This window comes from Ptychodera flava, chromosome 6, assembly GCF_041260155.1.
Source record: "Ptychodera flava strain L36383 chromosome 6, AS_Pfla_20210202, whole genome shotgun sequence".
In the NCBI taxonomy this organism is placed as follows: domain Eukaryota; kingdom Metazoa; phylum Hemichordata; class Enteropneusta; family Ptychoderidae; genus Ptychodera; species Ptychodera flava.
The window spans coordinates 16,690,971-16,712,694 of NC_091933.1; the positions used below are offsets into that span (position 1 = coordinate 16,690,971).

The 21,724-nt window shown below is 35.6% G+C and overlaps 2 protein-coding genes across 2 annotated transcripts in view; one reads left to right on the forward strand and one right to left on the reverse strand.

Moving 5' to 3' along the window:
- Nucleotides 1-3,183: 3,183 nt before the first annotated feature.
- LOC139135008 (coiled-coil domain-containing protein 77-like) lies at nt 3,184-19,561 on the reverse strand. Its single transcript, XM_070702167.1, has 9 exons — nt 19,414-19,561; nt 17,039-17,324; nt 16,319-16,607; nt 13,504-13,587; nt 12,955-13,177; nt 11,761-11,980; nt 11,408-11,533; nt 10,630-10,782; nt 3,184-8,190 (listed from the first exon to the last, which is right to left on the reverse strand). The coding sequence occupies exons 1-9, from the start codon at nt 19,434-19,436 to the stop codon at nt 8,044-8,046; spliced, it is 1,551 nt and encodes a 516-aa protein (XP_070558268.1). The 5' UTR covers nt 19,437-19,561; the 3' UTR covers nt 3,184-8,043.
- A 552-nt stretch (nt 19,562-20,113) lies between these two features.
- The window catches only part of LOC139135013 (lysine-specific demethylase 5A-like), a 32,794-nt gene continuing 31,183 nt past the window's right edge, over nt 20,114-21,724 (forward strand). Inside the window, 1 exon segment of the mRNA XM_070702174.1 lies at nt 20,114-20,402. Within this exon segment, the coding sequence (XP_070558275.1) occupies nt 20,253-20,402 (150 nt within the window). The 5' untranslated portion in view covers nt 20,114-20,252.

Sequence of the window (21,724 nt, forward strand, 5' to 3'; positions counted from 1 at the left end):
AACTGACCAGTCCCTAATGTATTGCAACGAAATTTTAAGATGGTGCCACTACACATGGTCAGACAGTATTTTTACACTGTACTTGCTTTGAAGTATATAGGCATCTCAAGATGTTTTATGTTTCCACAAAATTACCCTGATAACCAGATATCTTTGTTGACCTTTCTACGAGCATCGAGTCCATAATTCTGAAGATTACCATCAACTAAAGCTGTCAGTTGCAAGTGGAAAATCACTACATGGTTGCTCTTTGTGGATCGCTGTTTATAATACATCAAGATGCATTTCTTGCTTTCAGGGTTGAATGTGGCTTTCTACAAAAAAGTTTGGCAATTCTATCTGGTATTGATTTACACAGCGTCAGCTATGGTAACAATGGAGATAAGGGATATATTGCATTTGAACATTTTCTTCATCTTTCAAGTCACTGATTCATGACGATTCTTGGAATTTTGACTCTCTCCAATATGTAACGATACATTTGCTATTACATTCATTATTAATTTGTAACATTCACTGTGTACCAGTTTCTCTATGATCTATTTATTTCAAAATGTCTCTGTCGCTTTACTGACCATTTCGGTTTTCTGCTCCTTTCCCATTTTGATGTTTATCAATAGCAGGATGATGTGCAGTGTCTCGGAAGAGTGAAACTTATTACTGTGAAGTGATTATAAATCCAATACAGGATGTAAATGTGGATGTTTGATAATGTGCAAGATTGAAAGGAGACTGAACGACCCTCAGAAGATTACTTACCCTTTCCAGTGTTAAGACATGCATTTTCAATCAAAATAATACCTTTTTTCAATCACAGAATGTGATAGCAAATCAGACATGACTGTTAACCACGATTGTTTAAATGCTGAATCGTATGTGACTGTATCAGAAAGTATAGGTTCAATTGCATCTTGAAAAGGACCCTTCATGTTTGCATTGTACATAAATTAGCCGGTATGATATCCTTAACAAAATATTCAGATGCAGTTTCTAAACCATTTTGTATCTTTCAATATTAATTCTTCACAAGTCCTGTCCACCTTCCAGAGGAAGCTACAAAATCCCTCATCACTGCCAAGAACTAAAATTAAATACACCAGCATTACTTGAAATTTAACAAACGTACATCATATTCTACATTGATTTTCATCATGTAATGTGTATTATAATATGTGTACTATAAAATAACGACATTGTCCACTCGTATTTAACTGTATCATATCCTAAAGAGGTTATAAAATTAGCATATTTGGGTGAATCACCCTGCTTCGCTCTGTGATTACTTCCGGCCAAATATGCTAATTTTAATCACAGAGGTCTTATATCCACAACCAAATACCCTCACTTGCCATTTATAACCTCTAATTGTGAATATATATAAATAAATTTAATCAAAATATTCCTTAATTTTTTTTCTCCATACCAAAAGTACATGAATTTTAAATTGTAAAATAATTTCATTTTGTATTCAATATGATACTGTATTGCATATCAATCAACGAGTAGATTGGAGAAAAAAATATTACAAAAGACAATGGATACTTGAACTTTGCAATAGACAATCCTAAAATGACATATGTCTCTCCTGTAGATGTCAGTTTTCAATGTGGTTTCCAATTGAGGAAATGGGAGTGGCTTTGCTCAAGGCCCACAACACTCTTTGATCGTCAGTGTAAAGGAAACTTACACATATAACCATAACTTGCAATTAATTTAATTCAATAACATCATACATAGAGTCTCATCTCATAATTTGTATTGTGAAATAATATTAATGAATTGAATCAAACTGTTTAGTAGGACCTGTTTTGAACACATTAGAAAATTGGAAAGAGTTTTTTTCCCCCTTTTATTCCACAATTACACTTAAATAAATACTGATCATCAATCTTGCATTGTGAAATAATTTCATTTTCATAATATTATATAGGGCTCAGCCCTTGTTGTCGCGCCAGGGGTTAAGATTGGCAATGTTATTAGTATTGATTCATGATAAACTGTAATTGTTACTTCATAAACGTTTATATGACAACTATGCCCAGTTTCCCTCTGATGAAAGCAGTTCATGTACTTACACGACGTCAAACCCTGCAGCAGGGCAGGTATAGATTTTCTGTAGCGTGTAAAAATTTTGGACAAAAATTGGCAATTTTTACAATGATAACAGCCTATGGCGTTAAACAAGGGACGTATTATGCAATAATTATCATTGCAATGGTAACCGCACTGCCCACCTTCCACTTGCAAGCTGAAAACTATAGCGTTCCGTCTAAAACTTGCAATTTTTGAATCTAATTATTGACACAGGGGGCGCTCTTCTATAATTCAATCCCAGCATTCTTTGCGTATGCCCCCCGTTCATATGCACGACAGTTTTCTCCGTTTATCTATATCAACGATACTTGTATCAGCGACAAGGTATATAATAACATTTACTGGCTAATAAAAGAGGTATATTTTATAAAAGGCATGTTATATCATAATAATTTGTATCGTATTTGTTTATTTACGAGTACTCAAAAACAAACATGGCGGCGCCCAATGAGAAAGAAGGGTACACTTCCGGTTACTCGCATAGTATATTATGAATAAGCGCATGCGTAGTCAGTAAGCCGCTGGCGCGACTATTAAATGTGATCATAATGTATTGCATATAAATCAATGAGTGGACAGATGAGAGAAATAATGTGTGTGCGGCATACATGAGACAACGAGCACTGAACTTTGCATTACAAAGGAAGGAGGTTTGTTGGTACAAATGAGATTGGCAAAGGCATGTATGTCCCAGCAGACAGGGTATTTGTGTAGGACATAAACTGGCAAGTGGGCTTTTTCAATACTTTTTGAAGACATAATAAATCTTGACGAAATGTTGAGATACAGATCCTAGTCCATGTTCATTCCGTACAAGTCAGGTCTACCTTTCAGTCTACAAGAAAGCCGCTGCATTGTCAGTTGAGTATTGACAACACAAAGATTTAATACAACACACTTCCCCATTTCTTGGTAATGCTATTACCATTAGTCACAATTCTTTCTCAGTCTTTCAGTCTTTCTGTACTGATCTTTTAAGGTGTCAGTGTTCAGTGTGGTCTCAAATTGAGGAAATGGGAAGTGGCCTTTTCTCAAGGTCAAAAACACTCTCATCATCATCAGTGTCAAGGAAAATTACACATACAACCATAACTTGCAATTAATTTAATTCAATACTGTACATTGATTCTCATCTCATAATATGTATTGTGAAATTATATCAATAAATTGAATCTAATATACAGAAGTACATTTTTTGATCACAGTACACAAACAGAAAATGAGTTTTTTCCCCCTCCATGCTACAAGTATGTAAAACTAAATACTAATCATTAATCTTCCATTGTGCAATAATTTCATTTTCTTATTATAAATGTGATAGTGTATTGCATATAGATCAAGGAGTGGACAGGTAAAGAAAATAATGTGTGTGTGTGGCATACATGAGACAATGGGCACTGAACTTTGTAATAGACAGGAAAGACATTTTGTTGACACAAATGAGTTTGGCAGAGGTATTTACATCCTGGCAGATAGGGTGTGCCCGATGAGAGTGACCATGACACTACGGCGATGTCACTGCATACTCATAATTCTTATTCCCAATGGCCTGGCGGTAAATCTTACTGACAGAATGTGTATTTTGATCATGACAACAAGACACTATAGGTGCATCACGTTTGAACAAAGCCACTGATTTTCTCTTGCCTTCTTTTGGCGTGATAAAAACAGATTTTTGGACCCATGTCTATAAAATATTCAAATTTGGAGTTTGCATTCCTTAAGACCCATTAGTAAGTACAGTACCATACTTCTTTAAAATCAGTTTTCAAATTCAATCATCCGTTAACAATTTACTGACAATCCAAAGTTTCAACTCTTACATGTAGGATTACATCAAAATTATTGTAAAATTCTGTCATGACTGGATGGAATTAAGTTCAAAAATGCCTATGTTCTATTTTGATTTGCCTGGGTAATGCCATATGAGCGTTTGTGCAAACATTTGGGAAAGTTAGTAAAGGACTTGGGAACCCTGGTAACACTTCTGCTGTCTGCTTGATCTGATTGCCTTGATACATCAAGGAAAGCCTCATGAAATGACTGGAGAATCCCAGTAACATGTACCTGCTTACCACTAGCCTTAACAAAAAACAGTCACCTTGAAGATTATATTTTTCATAAACAAACGATGTGACTCATGACTTTCTTGTGCATAGGAATATGTATGATTATGTTTACTGACATTATTCACAGACCCCTTGAGAGCACACAGACTTTTTTATAATACACAGAATTGAAGGAGATAAATAATGGGGAAGCAATGGAAGAAAATTTCAAAGTTATAAAAGTGACGGAAAATAAAGATTTGTCAACAAAGTTCCTAACCAGACAGAATCTTGAGCTTTGAGCTGACTGAAGCATTTGTAAACCAGATATGAACTGTAAATGCTCACGTGTTCATTATATATTGCAGTTATGTGTAAATTTGAACATTTGACACATGTTTGCAACTTCATTGAAAGTATTATGATCAACATAATAAACAATATTCACCACAGATTAACTCTATAGGTCATTAAGTATTAAAATATGTAATTAGCTGAAATAAAAATAATTTCTTTGACTGCTATCATTGTATCACCACTTTATATAGCAAGTGTAATTGCCTTTGGCCAAGTCCTTCAAACTATATATTCCAAACTTTGAAAGCTCATTAGATATGCAAACTATAAATTAGCTGACATGAAAACTTAAGTGCGAAATGACTTCCAATATTGGTATAACCTGGTATAATCATCAATGTCATAGCATGTTATGCCAACTTTGATCAAATAAATCCAAGTATATATCCCTAATTAGGAACGTTAATTAAATACACACATTAGGAATTGGCTGAAGCAAAAATGCTTAATGCCTTTCAATAATGTTAGCCTACATAATAGTATATTTAATGTACATACCAAGTTTCATCAATTTTGGTCATGTAAATTCAAATATATATCCCTAATTTCAAAAATTCATTAAATATGCAAATTAGGAGCTGGATGAAGTAAAAATGCTTAATGACTTTCAATGATGTCGTATCGTAGCATCTTTAATGTACATAGCAAGTTTTGTCAACTTTTGTTCAGTCAATACAGATAAATATCCCTGATTATGAAAGTTCATTAAATATGCAAATAAGGAATTGGCTAAAGTTCAAATGCTTAATGATTTTCAATAATGTTCTATCATAGTATCTTTAATGTACATAGCCAATTTCATCAACTTTGGTCTCGTTAATTCAAATAAATACCCCTAATTAGGAAAGTTCATAAAATATGCAAATTAGGAATTGGCTGATGTAAATATGCTGAATGACATTTAATAATGTTCTATCATAGTATATTTAATGTACATGGCATGTTTCATCAATTTTGGTCATGTAACTTCAAATAGATATCCTTAATTTCAAAAATTCATTAAATATGCAAATTAGGATTTGCATGAAGTAAAAGTGCTTAATGACTTTCAATAAGGTTAATTCATAGTATCTTCAATATGCATACCAAGTTCCGTCAATTTTGATCGAGTAAATTCAGATATATACTCCTAATTAGGAAATTTCATTAAACATGCAAATAAGCACCGTCCCTCCATGGAGGGACGGTGAAATAAGTAATTATCTTTCACGTCACCCCTTAATATCTTTCAAAGCTGATATATCTTGGTGTGATCAACATTTGTAGCGAATCTCATCAAATTGTGTGCAGTCGTTGTCAATATATATCAGTTTTTCTAAAATCATTAATTATGCAAATGAGCAAAAAGTAAGCAAGCCACACCCACCAAAAACTAATCAGTTCTTGCCATTTGCAAACTGAATCTATGTACCAGATTTGATTCTGATCTGACGAGCCGTTTTTGAGATATTGAGTACACAGACAGACAGACAGACAGACAGACACAGACAGACAGACATCGCTGCGACATATGCCCACGTGTGTCAACATGTGAGTAAAAAATTATGTTCTCCCATTACCAATACACATAACACTTTGCAAAGCACATAAAGGGAACTTTGGTGTCATGTGATATTTTCTGAAAAGGGTCACAAACTCTTAGTACAGCAATATTGGGTACTTGTAGGATATACCATTAATGAAAAATTGGGTGCCTTCATGTCCAAAATAAGTATTACAAATTGGATAAAGTACAAAATTCTGTGCACATGATATCACTCAGTTTTGATAGGGACAGCACTCTCTCTCAAGGGAACTAATTTTAATAAGAATAACACAATGTCTATCCAAAGACAACATTTTCCTGCACAAGTATGTTATGAAAGTGGTTGCTGTATACTGCTTCATAATTTTATTAATTGAAAATCCTTAGAATCATTATCTCAAAATTTTAAGGAGTGGCCCTTTACAGTAATATGACAACTTTATAAATGAAATGAAAACGACTGTTTGTGTCCATATGGAGTGTTGATCAGTAACTTAGTTTGGTCTTCAAAATTTTAATGTAGCTACAAAGAAACCAGTGATACTTAACTAAGTTGTATGGATATTGATGTTAAGCATTTCACTTTCATTACTAATTTGTGAATCTTGACAATATGCTGAATATTGGAGCATCATGGAAGAACAAATCTGGCTGAGGATTCTCTTGACTTAAAGGTGGAGCTGAATGTTGACATATTTGAATATGTATCGCCCATAAAGTATTTTCTTATACAGCTTAAACACCGTTACATACGTGTATGTAGACATATTTGAAATATTAAGATTTCCAAGATTTGATGACAAAATATCAAAGAGAGAAAAGAGAGAAACAATTATGCAAATTTCCCACTGATTTAAAGTGATAAATTGCTTGTGAGATTAAAGGGACATTAGCTGTAACTTGTACTAATTTTTCACTACTCTGTTTCAATGTATCAACTACAGAATTTTACTATAATCCGATCATCATGACCAATGCACGGGGTCTTGCTTGTCAACACAGCCTGTGTATATGAAATGACTATTGTTATTGTTGATAAATGTATTCTAGTCTGGACCTGAATACAAAAGTTCAACAATAACAATGCAGATTATACTCATATAGGGTATATTTATGAGCTAAATATTAGGAATTTCTCCATGGTTCAGGGATTCAAACCAGAAACTGCAGATGACACACAGAACAAACAAAATAAAAAAATTACCAAAGTTACAGCTAATGGATCTTTAAGTTGAAAGTTATTTTTTACAAATTAAAAAGTTTAAATGAAAACAAAAAGTTGCACCGTGTGAATTAGATATGTTGTTCTATACATACCGGTAGAACAATAGGTGTACCATATTAAGTATGTAACTTGGTAAAGTAACACCCTCTTTTTTGTAACCTTTTTAAAATACTCTTTCAAAGCAAACAGTCAAAATTCAATATTGACAAAAAAAAAGACCAGGGATGGTTTCTGGGTGCCACTCTTAGGATATAATGTTTACTCTCTATTTCAAATTTGAACAGATGCAGTCAAAAGGTTGTTACTGGTCTGATTGATAACTTTTCTCTTAATGCTTGATCTTTGGAAGTTAAATTCCTGGGCCATCAAATTGCAAATTCTCTGAAAATGCCAGAGTTGTTGTGTTCATTCAGGTGATTGGGGTATAATTACACTGTAAATTATTAATTGTTGGTATTACTTTTAACTGGTTTTAAAATTGTTACAAAAAAAACAATGCCACTTTAAGCGTTACAAAATCTGATGTTTTACAATCAGAATACTTTACAAAGATTTGTTGAAACACCAGCCCTCCAAGAACTGTCTTTCTGCATATGGAAATTACATCTAGTCAGTGATCAGGAATCATGTCATAATTAATGTGCAAATATTCATTGTTTCTTCTAAATCAGAGTGCTACCATATGTACAGAACTCATCTTATGATAAATCACATCAGTGGTTGCTTTAGAGCATGGTCACTCTACAGTGTTTACAGTGAAGCTGGTATCTTTAAGGCTGCGTGTACTGCCATTTTCACAGATGTCTGAGGTCATTTTCAATACCATAGATCTTGGCTTTCAGATTCTGCAGCTCGCCTTGCATCTTCTTAGATCTCCTTGCTGTGCGTTTGATATCTTGTAAAATGGCAATATCATCCCCTTCACCAATGCCAACTGTTACCTGTATCAATGATATTACAGTTCAGATAGAAAATTGGTATCAGTGATGAATTCAAGGAACATAGCATGTCAGTGAGTTGCTGGGTTTTTGTGATTTGGATATGTGGTTAAATTTATGCTACACATGTTACCTTGTGTATTGTATGTGTATCATACATGTACACAAACATAGACACGTCTTTGTTTGTGTTTCTTGTGTATGGGTGAATGTATGACTTCGTGCAAACAGTGAAATTTGTAGTTATGGTCATAACATAAAACAACCAGGTTTTACAGTTGAACAAGAATATAACATTTCAAAAAAAATACCGTCAATGACGCTGTACCTTCTCTAATGTGTGGCCAGGTCAGGTAATTGGTTGTTGGCATGGAGTTGTTGGTAAATAGTTGATGATGTAGGGGCATGAGGTGGGATATGGACCCAAAGAACCCAAAAGATGATTAAATACATCAATCAAAAAATTCTAAGCTACAGTATAAACTGCCTAAAGATAGATAGTTCAATGCGGAAAAAAGTTAAACAATTCAGAAATAAGAATTAACAGTCCAAAATAGTAATGACGCACTTCCTTACTGACCTGAGTGCATGTGAAATACACAACCTGGCATCTGTAAATTAAATGTATACCAAGTGATCATTTCCAGTCACTTTTAACTGTTTTTAATGGATTTTCCAAAGAGTCCTGTGGAAATGATGAAAAACACCTATCTGGTCTTGTGTTTGTATAACCTCATGGCTGATAATTGTCATAGTATTGAAAAAAAATGAATAAGTGAAGAAATTACTGTTTTTAATAGGCATATTTTCCTTGAAATACATGACCGTGTAAAGAATATATGCTAAAAGTGTAAGAGTAAATCTTGTTTTAAGAGTAAATTTCTTTTCAAAAAAATAATTTAATTTGTGACCAAAGGATTTTTATTCTTTGAGTTTACAAATTCAAACATTGCAATTTGTTCAATCATCTTGTGCAGTGCAAAATTTATAAAATGACTGAAAAACAAAAAAAATTGGCAGAATACAGTCTTTGTGATGTAAAATTATGGGTTGACATCACGATAACTGTTAATCTGTTTGAAGTACTAATATACTATAATTTAAAAAAGAAAAATTCATGCAGAAACGGTAAAATATATTGTCAGCAATGTAGTGTTAATTTTGACTTTACATCAAAATATGCCTTTGCTGGATACCAAATATATAGGGCAAAATATCAGCCATGTTCAGCAAAATCCACACAACAGCATCGATCCTTTTCTAATTTGATTTGATTTGCTTATGTTATCCTTGTATGACAGTCAGTACAATATGGAACTTGAACACAACACAGTGAATAAGTATGCTGTAAATGAAATGGTGTGGCTGCATCCACATGCAGCAATAGGAGTGCCTTTGTCTCTCACCCCTCATTTCCAACCTGTCCCATCCCTGAAAAAATAGTTTGGTCTTATATTTATAATGTTAATAATTTCTGTATTTGTTAAAATGTGCGCATCTCAAAAACTTTTGATCATAAACATTTTCATTGTTTTTTATAGCTGACCAATCAGTTAACCTGTTTATTTTGAATATTTGCGCATTTTTCCTCAGTATTTGACATTTTCTGAATACCTTCTTATTCAGTTTGTCATTTTCTAAAAGTTTAAATGCTCCATTGTGTGGTCAAGCTTTCCACAAGCATCAAATGTGGTACTTCATATAGGAGGGTCTACCTCTAGAGGGCGGGCATCATGAACACTCCTGTGTTTGTTGGTTAATTCCTCCACGTAAACTTCTGATTGTACTGTAAACATTGAACATGGCCGACGTCCGATTTTCCTGTCTAAAATTTCACTCATTTTCGTTCATATGACTCTGAAACTCCAGGAAACGATTGGGAAGAAAGGGTTATCTTGAAATATTGAGGTACTCGCCGATATTTTGCAAAATTAAATGAGAAAAAATGCAAGGAAAATGCCGACAGGCTTACACAATGACAGTTTTCAGACTCGGAGGCATATATGATCATCTCTGCAGATTATGCAACAGGCCCAGATCACGTGAGGCCATGAGGGGATATCCACGCAACTCAGTACCAAACACTAGCGCTCACAGAGTGAGCAAACACAAAGTGAGTACCCCTAACGTCAGCTCAGTAGTCTAATAGATTGTAGTCAACTAAGAAACCTTGGAGAAAGGCTTAACACTGTGGCTATGCCGCTAAGTCCCTTTGATTTTTGTCATAGCTCAAAATCGTTCTCCCACACCTCAACCTGAGCCATGAACACCCACCAGTTTATGATATCACCCATCACAATGGCATCACGTCAACGGATCTTGACAGACGGAAGTCTTGACAGACGGAAGTTCTTGACAGCAGCATATTGGTTTTCAACTCTAATACCTTCTCTGTCTATAAATAGACACGAGAAGGTAAAAATGATACAAAAAATGGTTTACCCTATACAACTGCCTCTCCACCTCTTTGAGTCTGTTACGGAGAGTCTTGATGTCTGTTTTGAATCCTTCAACTTCAAGATTTCGCCTTGTTTCCAGGGCTTCATAGCGTTGGTTCATCAAAGCCAACCTCTTTCCCATTTTAGAAGTGCGTTCCTGTTTATATTTTGATCACAACAAAAAGAAACATTGAATCATCATACAATCAAGACAATTTTAAATACGGTGCTAATGGCTATGCTGATGTTGTAATTGTTGATTAATTGTTGTATTTGTCATAACTGCTACCCTAATATTACTGTAATTGGTATCTGTCAGATATAAAAAGTACTCAAAACTAGATGCTGTACATACAACTAATGTTAAACTATGTTGTCATGTGTGTTTTTTATACACATATGAATGACTAGCTACAAGTGTTTCGTACTGTCAGTTTATATTTGTTGTACAGACAAACTCATGTTTTTTCACTTAAGTTGACATGCTATGTACCTATCAACCTTGGCATATACTTGACTTGGTTTGCCATGTAACTACAGGTTGTTCATTGCAGAGCAGCTTGCTCGTTGCCAAAGGTAAAATTGCGGGTCAAAACTGAAATATCATGTATAACAGCCAAATTTTACTGTCCTGTACAGCTGTCACAGAGAAAACACCATGTCACTGATTTTTGTGTAACACTGTACCTTCCCTGTTTTAATAGGGACTGGGATAAGAATGACAGCTGTAAATTAACAAAATCAACGTGAAAGTTCCCATACTGCCCATGATTTCCACAAACCTTGAAAATTTCTTTGCTGACATCATCATGTTCTTTGATTCTAGACAGTTCATCTTCCAATTTGATTACCTGTTCTCTGTACATGTCAGTCATCTTCTGAGACTGTTGAAATTTATTTTCGAGGACCTGTAGAGGACAAAGGTATAATTAAACTTTGCTTACATACCATAGTGCTTCAGAATAAAAAAAAAATCTGCTATACAGTTATACTGTGAAACCCTCCAACAACATCCGTTTTAGACAATGGTACCAGCAAGTATACATTGGAATTCAAAAAGATGGCATGCAAGACAGCTCTTTCTTTTTTTTTTGGCGATTCCGTAAGTTGCAGAGGAACAGAAATGGCAACTTACTTCAATTTCTCTCTGCTGTTCATGTCTTTGCTCCAAGACATCTTCAGAAATATTAATAACTTCATCCTTGGAGAGGTTCAATTGTTCTTTGGCTTTGTCAAGTTCTTGAAGTAGTCTGTCTTTCTCACTCATCCAAACCCTTTCATCTGCTCTATTTTCATATTTCAATTCTAGGTAGTCCTTGGTACTGTCATACAACAAGTCTTGAGTTTTGTGTAACCTATTAAGTGGTACAAAAATTTGATTTACTTAAAAGACACTGAATGGAGTTACAGAAATTAAGAAGCAGAAAGAAACTATGTAGAGTTAAAACATGTACGAGGCACACATACTGATACAATGATAATCAGAATATACCAAGTATGACTATATGTAATTCAGATTCCCATTGTATGAAGCCATTTCCTGAAAATATTTGCAAAATGTTGCAAAGATTTCTGGAACCATTGATTGCTCTTTGTCACTGGTTGAGACGGTTACATTGAAGTTACAATGGAAATCACTGTAAATACTTTTCTCTCTTGGAGACAAAATCCTAACCATATTTTATTTCAGCAAAACACTGAAACATGTTTTATTTAATCATATTTCAAGGACATGAGACAATACTTTCTGATGAGAGAAACTTTCTGATGAGTTAAATTGCCTATAAAGCACTGAGGAATGAAAAAAATGATTAAAAAACCCACAAAAAAATCACTAAACGGAATGAAAAGCTGTAGACTGCATTAATGTTACCCTAGGCACACAGGTATCAGTAATTCTAAAGGTTTCTGGGTTTTTTATCAGTTTGCCTTATTTATCTCATTCCCATAGATCTGGAACTAACATGATCATTTGAACATCCTATGCATACACAATAACAGATTCTAATGCAATTCATGCAACATTTCTCAAGTTTTTGCTACATGCATACATGCACACACACACATTCATTCATTCATTCATACATTCATTCATTCATTCATACAGTACATAATGGTACATTCATACCAGTAGAAACATATCCAAAATAGAGACTGACAGACAGACAGCTGGCACAGACTAATCCTAATAGCTTCCATGCCATATGTATTCAACTGAAAAGACATCCAGGACTAACTGAGTTTGAATCATTGTTTTCTAGCTCAGTTTATAAAACAACTTAAATTGTCAATCTCAGTAACTTTGTCAGAAAGATCAAATTTAACCTACTTATCTGTCAATGTCTGTATCTTGTCTCTGTCCCTTTCAGTTATTGTTTGCATCTCTTCCATTCGCACTCTTCTGTCTTCTAGGAGTGCATCCACCTGTTCTTTGGCAAGTTTTGTCTGTTCTTCAAGTTGGGCTTGCAGTGCTTCTACTTGTAGCACCAAAGTCTCATTATCTCTGCTGTACTGCAGGGCAGATTTCCCAGGGGATGCAGGAGTTGTCTTTACTATGTAGAAGTTAACAGCAACAATTATTTGACACACTAGTCATACATGCAATGATCATTATTATCACTTGTAACTATAGCAACAGCAGGATTTTGTCCTAAGAATTTTATTTTCCTTCCATATCAAAAGAGATTATGTTGTTTTTGGGGACTGAATCATTCACAGTAATCATGGACATCAGAACAATATCTTACGCAATACCAAATGCAGTCCCTCATAGTTTTCTTGTCTATGTTGCCAACAAAGTGAACTGCAAGAGGAAATTGAACAAACTCAAAACACTATGGAAGCTGTAACTGCCTATAAAATTTGCTTGTAAATGTACCTTTACTCCTCAATGCTGCCTTTTCTATGTTACTGTCTTTCCTCACACCCTGTGACTTTAAATTGTAGGCAAGGTCATCACCTCCTGCAACAAAAGATTAAAAAAAGAATAAAAGATCATCTAACAGACAAGAAAGCATATTTCATACTACATCTTATGTATTTGTTATATCACAGTGTTTCTTCTGGAATAGTTTCTCAATTGATAGTGCTAATGACATTTAGAAAAAAAAAATTCAAACCTCAACAACTGTGACATTTATAGTGTTTTTTATGAATGTTTATAATCATAAGATAGAACAATCACACTCCTACAATTCTAACTAGGCAATAACCCCAACTGCAGGTAAGTATATATGAGATTTATGTACAATGCAGAATATAATATACAACAAGCTGCTAAGCAAGAGCTATAGAATGAATTATACATACATACAGTTTATACCTGCCTGTGGAGTAGCTGTGATATTGCAGTGGTGCTGTGGCTTATCGATCACGCTCGGGTCAAGGGTCATCGCCACAAAACCACTACAAACCAACCAATAGACTTTTTTGGTAGTTTACTAAGACATTGATCGTTGTTGCTGATTTAGCTCGCAAAATAATGAAATATATTAGTCTTTGAATAAGTCAACTTGTATCCACTTTATTATTGACTATTTATGACTCATTCTTTACTCCTGCTAGATACCTTGACGATAAGAACATGTATTTTCAACCATTTTCCCGTGAGCCGTGGACGATTTATGCCCACCATTTGCCCTCTTGCGTAAAACGTATTGAATATGTTGGAGGTCAAATGTTCAAATGCGAACAGAAACTGTCAACGGCTCTCGGAATAAAGGTTGAAAATACATGTTGTCACTGTCAAAATAGTCAGCAGGAGTAAGAGATGAGTTGAAGATTGTCAGTGATAAAGTAGGTACAGATTGATTTACTCAAAGATTAACCTATTTCATTATTTTGTGAGCTAAATCAGTGACACCGATCAGTGTTGTAGCAAACTACAAAAAAAGTATGAGGTGGCTCGCAGCAGTTCTGTGGTGATGACCCTTGACCCGAGCATGATCGATAAGCCACAGCTCTGCTGCAATATCACAGTTACCTGTGGAGGGGTTATTGCTATCAAATTATATCAGAATGAGTGTTTCTGATGTTTTTGAAGTGCCTTTCTATTCTTCTTTGTTTTCGCAACTGAAAAGGAAAAGTGCAGTTTTTGAAACTGTGTGCGGGTACATGGTTGAATAAACATTCAGTGACCTGGACCAAGCATTGTAAAAATTGGATTGGGATTCATCATACATATGTACTTTGCCATGACAGTGGCAGTCCTTCAGATGATGGGAAAAGTAACACATTTAACATTGTGAAAAGCATGCTCAATGTTTAAGCATGCTGTTCAACAACCACCATGTTAAAAGTTCATGCTGCATTACAAACAATCTCCAAGTTTTAAATCATCAAATTTGATGTAACTCCAAATTTTCAATGTAATGCAAACCGCCTTGTATTTTTGACTGAAAAATTCAGTCATGGGACCTACGACCCTTTAAAATTTTGTTGGAGAACAGGATCTCAACAGTGTGCCTTCAGTTGTAGTAAATGGTCGTAGGTCGCAGTGCGCCGGAGTGCCCGCACACGACTGAATCTTTTAGTCTACTTGTATTTCAGCGTAAACTTTCTAGGCTTGTTGAGGGGCATGTTTCTAGCTCTTGGGCACATTTTACAAGTGGTATAGCCTCAAACTGACGATGTCAAATCGCCGTACACAATACACAGTGCCATAATTACAAGGCATCTGTGTTTTGCGTACGGCGTTTGACTTGTAAAATGATGCCCCGGAACAGCGTTATCACAACTGGCATGATCTCGTCCAATTAGAATGATGCATGCCATTTTGACACACTCATATAATTACTAATGTAATATTAATAATCACTATGTGTTCTGGCAATAGGCCAAACCCGGAATTCGAATCGACCACGGTACAAACAAAGCCATGTGTGCAAACGCGCACAGACGTACGTGTATTTCCATACGCGTTCAGTACACATGTGGGTTTGTTTGTATCGGCATCACGTGATTATCTGGGCATACTAAGTATGTAAAAAGGCGTACGCATCGCGTCCTTTTTATTCCGGAGTAGAACCATTGCACATTCCATATTTGCTGCATGTCAACAACTTTGCTGTTTTGTATCTTACATATTTCTTTCAACCCTTTTATTGTTTTAGCTTTATGGCAAGAGTGGACAATTGATTTTGTCAGGACTGCTACAAAAAATTTTGGAGTGAAAAGTTAATTTGTATGCCATTATGCAACTATTTCAAACCTTTTGGCACCTTTATCAGGATCTTTTCTAACAACTGTCTTGTCCCCTGAGACAATCCCTACACAAAGAAGGCCCCGCTTGTGTTTGGGGAGATTTCTCATCTGTAATGACATGATTGACTCTTTTGACCTTTCTGGAAGTCATGATTAACCCTTTTCTTGCCAAGATCATATTTCACCATCAGGTCAAGTTTGTTAAAACTAGTGAAGCAAAACATGTCCCATATAGTGCATTTTAACAAAGACTTGAAGATTTGGTGGTCCCTAAAAACAGAGATACTGTTAACATGATTTTAATGGACTAAAGCTGCTATAACATACCAAGCCAAGTGGGTGAAAATACATAGTTTTGGCTCAATACTACTTTTTACTGACTTGGCAAATGGGGAAGTGATACTGTCTGGTAGGTAAAGGGTTAATGTTTTGTATTCTTTACTGAGGAAGGTTGCACACAATAACATGATAGGACTGTATAAAACACTAACCGTTAGAAAATGGGTGTTTTTTGGTTGGATGTCTTTGAGCTATTACAGCTTTAGCAGGTGGCTCTTTGTGAAAGTATGTGACTTCACTGTCGGTGCTTCCTGCTAGAGCCAGAAGATGTTGAATTTTTTTGCGGTCTTCAAGCTCCCGGATTTTCAGTCTGTCATTTTCTGCATACAATCGAAGTACATGCTCTCTCTCTTGAAAGAGATACACTTGCATATCACTGAGTGCTTTCTGTAACTCTGTAATTTCCTCTTCTCTTTGTCTGATTTCCCACTGTGACTTGTGCTGTAATGACAGTGTGATTAACTTCATCAGTCACTGATCGCATGTGACATGACATGGTTTGGGGCAACATCTACAGCATGGTTTTAGGGTAAAAGCACTGCTTCTTATTTAAAAAAAAACACATGATACTTAGGTATCGGTAAGATTTTATTTAAACACTGTACCATGTGTATGTCATGTTCGATGTCATACTTTCAAACGCAGAATGACACACAGCCCCATAGTTTTCTCTGGTAGAGTTGCAACTCTTTGGAGGCAAATGAGGAAACAAGGGTTCATTGGGGTACAGAGCGATTCCAACTTAAGTATGGAGAAAAATCTTTTAGATGATAATATTGTTAACAATGTCATAGATTCGGTGTATAAGCACTATAGTATAAAATTAAAGCTAAAAAATGATCACACTATTGACATGGTCATGGTATAGATACCTGCTGTTCATATGTCATTTTGTAATTATCCAACTTATTGAGCATTTCTTCATGTTCACCATCAAATTCTGCAATCTTTTTCCTGTAATATTCCAAAAGTTCACGTGATGGCCTCAGGTATCCAAGTCTTTGGTTCACAGAAGGGATTGGAATGTGTCCATCATCATCATCACTGTCAAGGAATGCTCGTCTTGCAGGTGTTCGCCTTGACGGAGATCCACCAATCACGGGTGATGCTGGTGGAGAGTGGGCATTACCGGACTTATCTGGACTGAATCCATGGGACCTAATTGATTTCAAATGAATATTGAAAATATCAAAAAAGAAACATACCCATTATCTATCACACTTTGTGTTTCATGTGGAGTAGACTGACATCCATAATCCATAAACATATATCCCTCCCTGAATTATATTGGAATCAGTGTTGATTGGTTCTGGTACAGGCTGGTCATGTCAAGTAATAGCAAGTTTGTACAAGTTAGTTTATGAAGGAAGGAAAATACTAGCCGAGTTCATATCAATGCTCCCCTTCCTAAAATATGAAAATTAAAAAAGAGAGATTAAACACTTTGGAGTCTCTAAAATGCCTACAATGACTATGTCTTCTGGCCTGTTACTGACAATTATTTATGGAATTTAATCTTATTGTAAGTCATATTATAGACATCAAATCCCTGGACCATGTAGGAATTATTAACACACTTTTGATGGCTACTTCACAAACTGAGATGTAAAATTCCCATTTCCAAGACAATATTGCAAGTCATGTTTCTGATCAGATGCGGATTACAAGAGTGAGATTTCATTTTTATACTATGTAACTTTTGACAATGATTGAAACAACTGCCAAAATATTTCTTATTCAATCATGGTTCCTTAGCAGTTGTACTAATTACTGCACTGGGACTGCTGTTGACTGCCTGATCTGAATCTGCTATATTGATGACATTCTTCAAATTGGTCTCAGAGAAAAAATCCTCAGATGTTCAATTGTGCGATTCAGTGCTTCTGATATCTTTAGTCAAGGTGGTTGGTTAGGTTATGTACCATTACCATTAATTAGAGGGTCTGACACAGAGATCTGGACAGGGCTTGATCAACAAATGAAGGTGAGAATTTGACTTTCCCCCTGGTAAGTGCAATCTGTTTATGGTAAAACTTTCCATTTTTAAAATGTCTACTCTATTTCCAGATATGGGGGGTTTGAGGATGGTGAAGTGATATAATTTCCCTAAGGTGTAGCAATCCTACCTTAGAGATGAAATATGAATATGAATTTGAAGTAGCGAACAAAACTTTAGATTAGGCCTACTTAGTCATAGGCACTGTTTATTTAGTTTAGGTAGAACTGGATAGTTGATGAACGTACTTGCAGCCTGCAGAAACTGCATTCTACCCCAGCAACGCAATTCAAACTACCGGGTAACAATTGTGGTAACTAGTATGTATCAATAGATTTAGATACACAATTACAGCCACTCCACAAATACAGTATCTTATCAATTCTTGTCAATCCTCTTTTCAGTCTTGCATCCTTTTGTGTGAATCATCAAGGACTACACCTTACAAGTGCAACACAATATTTACAGTGATTGCGCTGAGAAGTTTTATGGTATTGATCTCACAAGTAGTACAACGGATAAGCAACTGGGTCGAACCGTCAAATTACAGTCCTGTAAGCAGGACCGTCGATAATTAGAGGGAAACGGCTTTGCTGGACTTTTTATGCATAGGCACTAAAGAGGCCCGCTGCAATCACACTTTGGTAAAACCACAGGTTATCGTAAAGTTGCTTGGATAGTCGTTCCGAGGCGGGCGGCCGCAGGTCGCCGTTTACTTGGAAAAAACAAACGTAAAACGTAAAACAAAGTAAACGGCGACCTGCGGCCGCCCGCCTCGGAACGACTATCCAAGCAACTTTACGATAACCTGTTGGTAAAACCACTTTGCTGAGGCTAGAGATAGCCTCATTCATTTGTAAAGAGGTTCTCAAGTACGATTCACTTCATTCCTATCAACACAATTTTGAAACGAAACGATGTGGCAACACGATTAAACGGAATTTCGGACATACTAGATATATTTTGAGAGAGTAGGGTGAAAATGTGCTGTGATTCAGAAATTTAGAATTGCCCCTTTTACGAAAAGCAAGTCAGGACACATCGACTCACGGCGGCTGTGCAAGTTTAACTTCTACACTCAGCAATGCTTCAACTGTTTGGCATTTGCTAAAATGTGATAATAATTTGAAAATTTAACTTTATTCTTTACTGTTTGATAAAGAATATTATTCTTCATTAAATGTGATTTCAAACAACCCTATTCAGACATGTGAATCACAGTAGAAAGAAAAAATATCGCGCATTGCTTACCTGTGAGGACTTTGCGACGCCATTTTGAATTCCCCGCTGTCAGCAACCCAGAACTACATGATGTATCGTGCATTCTGATTGGTTAACGGTAATGTCAAAGTTTTTACAAATCGTCTGCAAGGTTGCGCACATACTGCGAGAAGAAAACTACTCCAATCCTGTTTGATTGAAGAATGGATGCTGTGGTCATAACAGTTTTATAAATTTATATAAAGAACTTACGTGAAAGAAAAAACAATTGCACCTAAGTTCAATTTTTTGAGTTATAAACAATAATTTTAATGATATTTTGGATAAATGACGATGCCTTTCAGACAAACACAATATACCATTATTTTTAAGCACGCGTATAAAATATGGAAAATTAAAGGGAAAATTGTTTGAATTGTCGAAAAAAAATTATATCATTCAGGAATTTCGGACGTGCAGAGGAACCAACACATTGCTGTCACGTGACATACTTTTAAAAATTCTGACCAAGTTGACCTTTGGCGATTCACAGTTTCCCACATAATATATCCTTTCACCAATTCACACTCAGTTGATATTTTCAATTCAAGATAACAAATTAATACCTGTTTTGCTTTGTTTCTTACTCTTAAAGTATTTTACGGTAATTTCAGTGGTAGAAGGGGTTATAGTGAGTCATTTCTGACTTATAGATATGTTCTATATTTTGCGCTCTTTCATATCAATAAGCTGTGAGTAGGCTGTACATGCAAGCCAAGAATTACAAAATGGCGTCGTTGTTTGGAGACAAAATTTAGGCCTGTGTTAGGATACACTGGAAGTTTACTTCGCTTTTGTGCCACAATTATTCCTGATTCGTTCTTAAAAGGATGGCTGATTTGGAGGATGACTTTGTGCCTCCCCCTGAAGCACCAGTTTTCGAGCCGACCGAGGAGGAGTTTGCGGACCCACTAGGTTACATCAATAAGATCAGACCTGTCGCGGAGAAGGCAGGCATTTGCAAAATAATACCACCGCCGGTAAGAGCAAGATAACTCTAACTTACTGTCTATTGTATCCCCTCAACATACATTTTAAATTCAAACTGTCAAGAGCTCGTACGGTCATACTCGGCAAGTGGAGCACATGCTAGTCGAGTAACCATCGACAGTCAATATGGCGAATCCATTGTCTGTAGATTTAAAACTCCCCACTTTGCATTAGCTGTGCTGTGTACTTAGCCTTGAGCATTGAGTCACATCACTCGGAACACCTCAAAACTTGAAGGGGTACGTGATATCTAAGAAAATTTATTTTGTTGAGTCTTTAGAGTAAAGTGGCATTGCTGACCAACGCCCAGCACTGTTCACTGAGAAACGGTCCCCAGGAAGGTGACTAGAGACTTAACGATGTAATTACTAAGTGACGTGTTTTATCATGGCAAACGGTCAATTTTTCGTCACTCAGGTTCGAAAGGATGAAAAAAACATGGACATTTACATATTCCTTGTATACTGTTTTACGGAAACGACAGCAACCCGGTTTAGAACCGAATTTTTTGTACTTCCAATCCAAGTGCTGACTAACTGCTCTTAGGACGTTTGCCCGACACGATGGCTTATTGCAATCAGTTTTGTAACATTTTCAACTGTGTGACGTCTCTGCAAATCCAGTTCCACGTGTAACCTACCCATTTTTTCCTAACATTCTAAAATGGCCTGCTTAAGTCCAAATCTAGACCTATACTGGCAATGTTGACTTGCTCAAGGGTACCTTTAAATAAATTATAAATATAATTCAGAGGCAGTATCCACCCTGAAAAAATGTGGAATTTTCAAATTGCTGACTAACAATAATAGCACCCAGTACATCTATCGTTAACATTAATAAGAAGACCAATGTACTATTTTAATTCTATTCTTTTTTCTTGATTAATACAGGAAAAATCAAATCTTGTATTTTCTGTCCTTTCTAACATCTCCGCCAAGGTGGGATTCTCTTTGTATAAAGTGTTATTTTGCAAGCGGTCAGACATCTAGACAGTTAAAATAACTAAAGATTAGAAATTATTTCTGGAGGCAAAATAAAGTATCGTTGTCGAAATTAGGTGTTATTTCTACCTGTAATTTTTTCAGGGAAATTTTGTAAAGTTGGGAAGGATTTTTTCTACTTCCATGTTTGTGAAAAAGTTTTATGTTGGTCATGTATTATGTCTCTTTGCTCATGATGTTTTGAAAGGTAGCCATTATTAAGATTAGCTCATCGTTTTCAGAGGCAGCCTTTTTGCCATGGGAAACTATATATACAAATTGGGAGGGCCCACTTCAAATGTCAGAGTTTTTGTCAAAACGTTTCTTTCGTG

What these genes read in the sequence shown, in the direction of transcription:
- LOC139135008 (XM_070702167.1), bottom strand. Translation starts at nt 19,436, where the DNA reads ATGGCGTCGCAAAGTCCTCACAG. An exon ending in GCGTCGCAAAGTCCTCACAG is followed by an intron (nt 17,325 to 19,413) that starts GTAAGCAATGCG and finishes GAAATCAATTAG; the next exon opens with GTCCCATGGATTCAGTCCAG. An exon ending in AACAGCAGAGAGAAATTGAA is followed by an intron (nt 11,534 to 11,760) that starts GTAAGTTGCCAT and finishes TGTCCTCTACAG; the next exon opens with GTCCTCGAAAATAAATTTCA.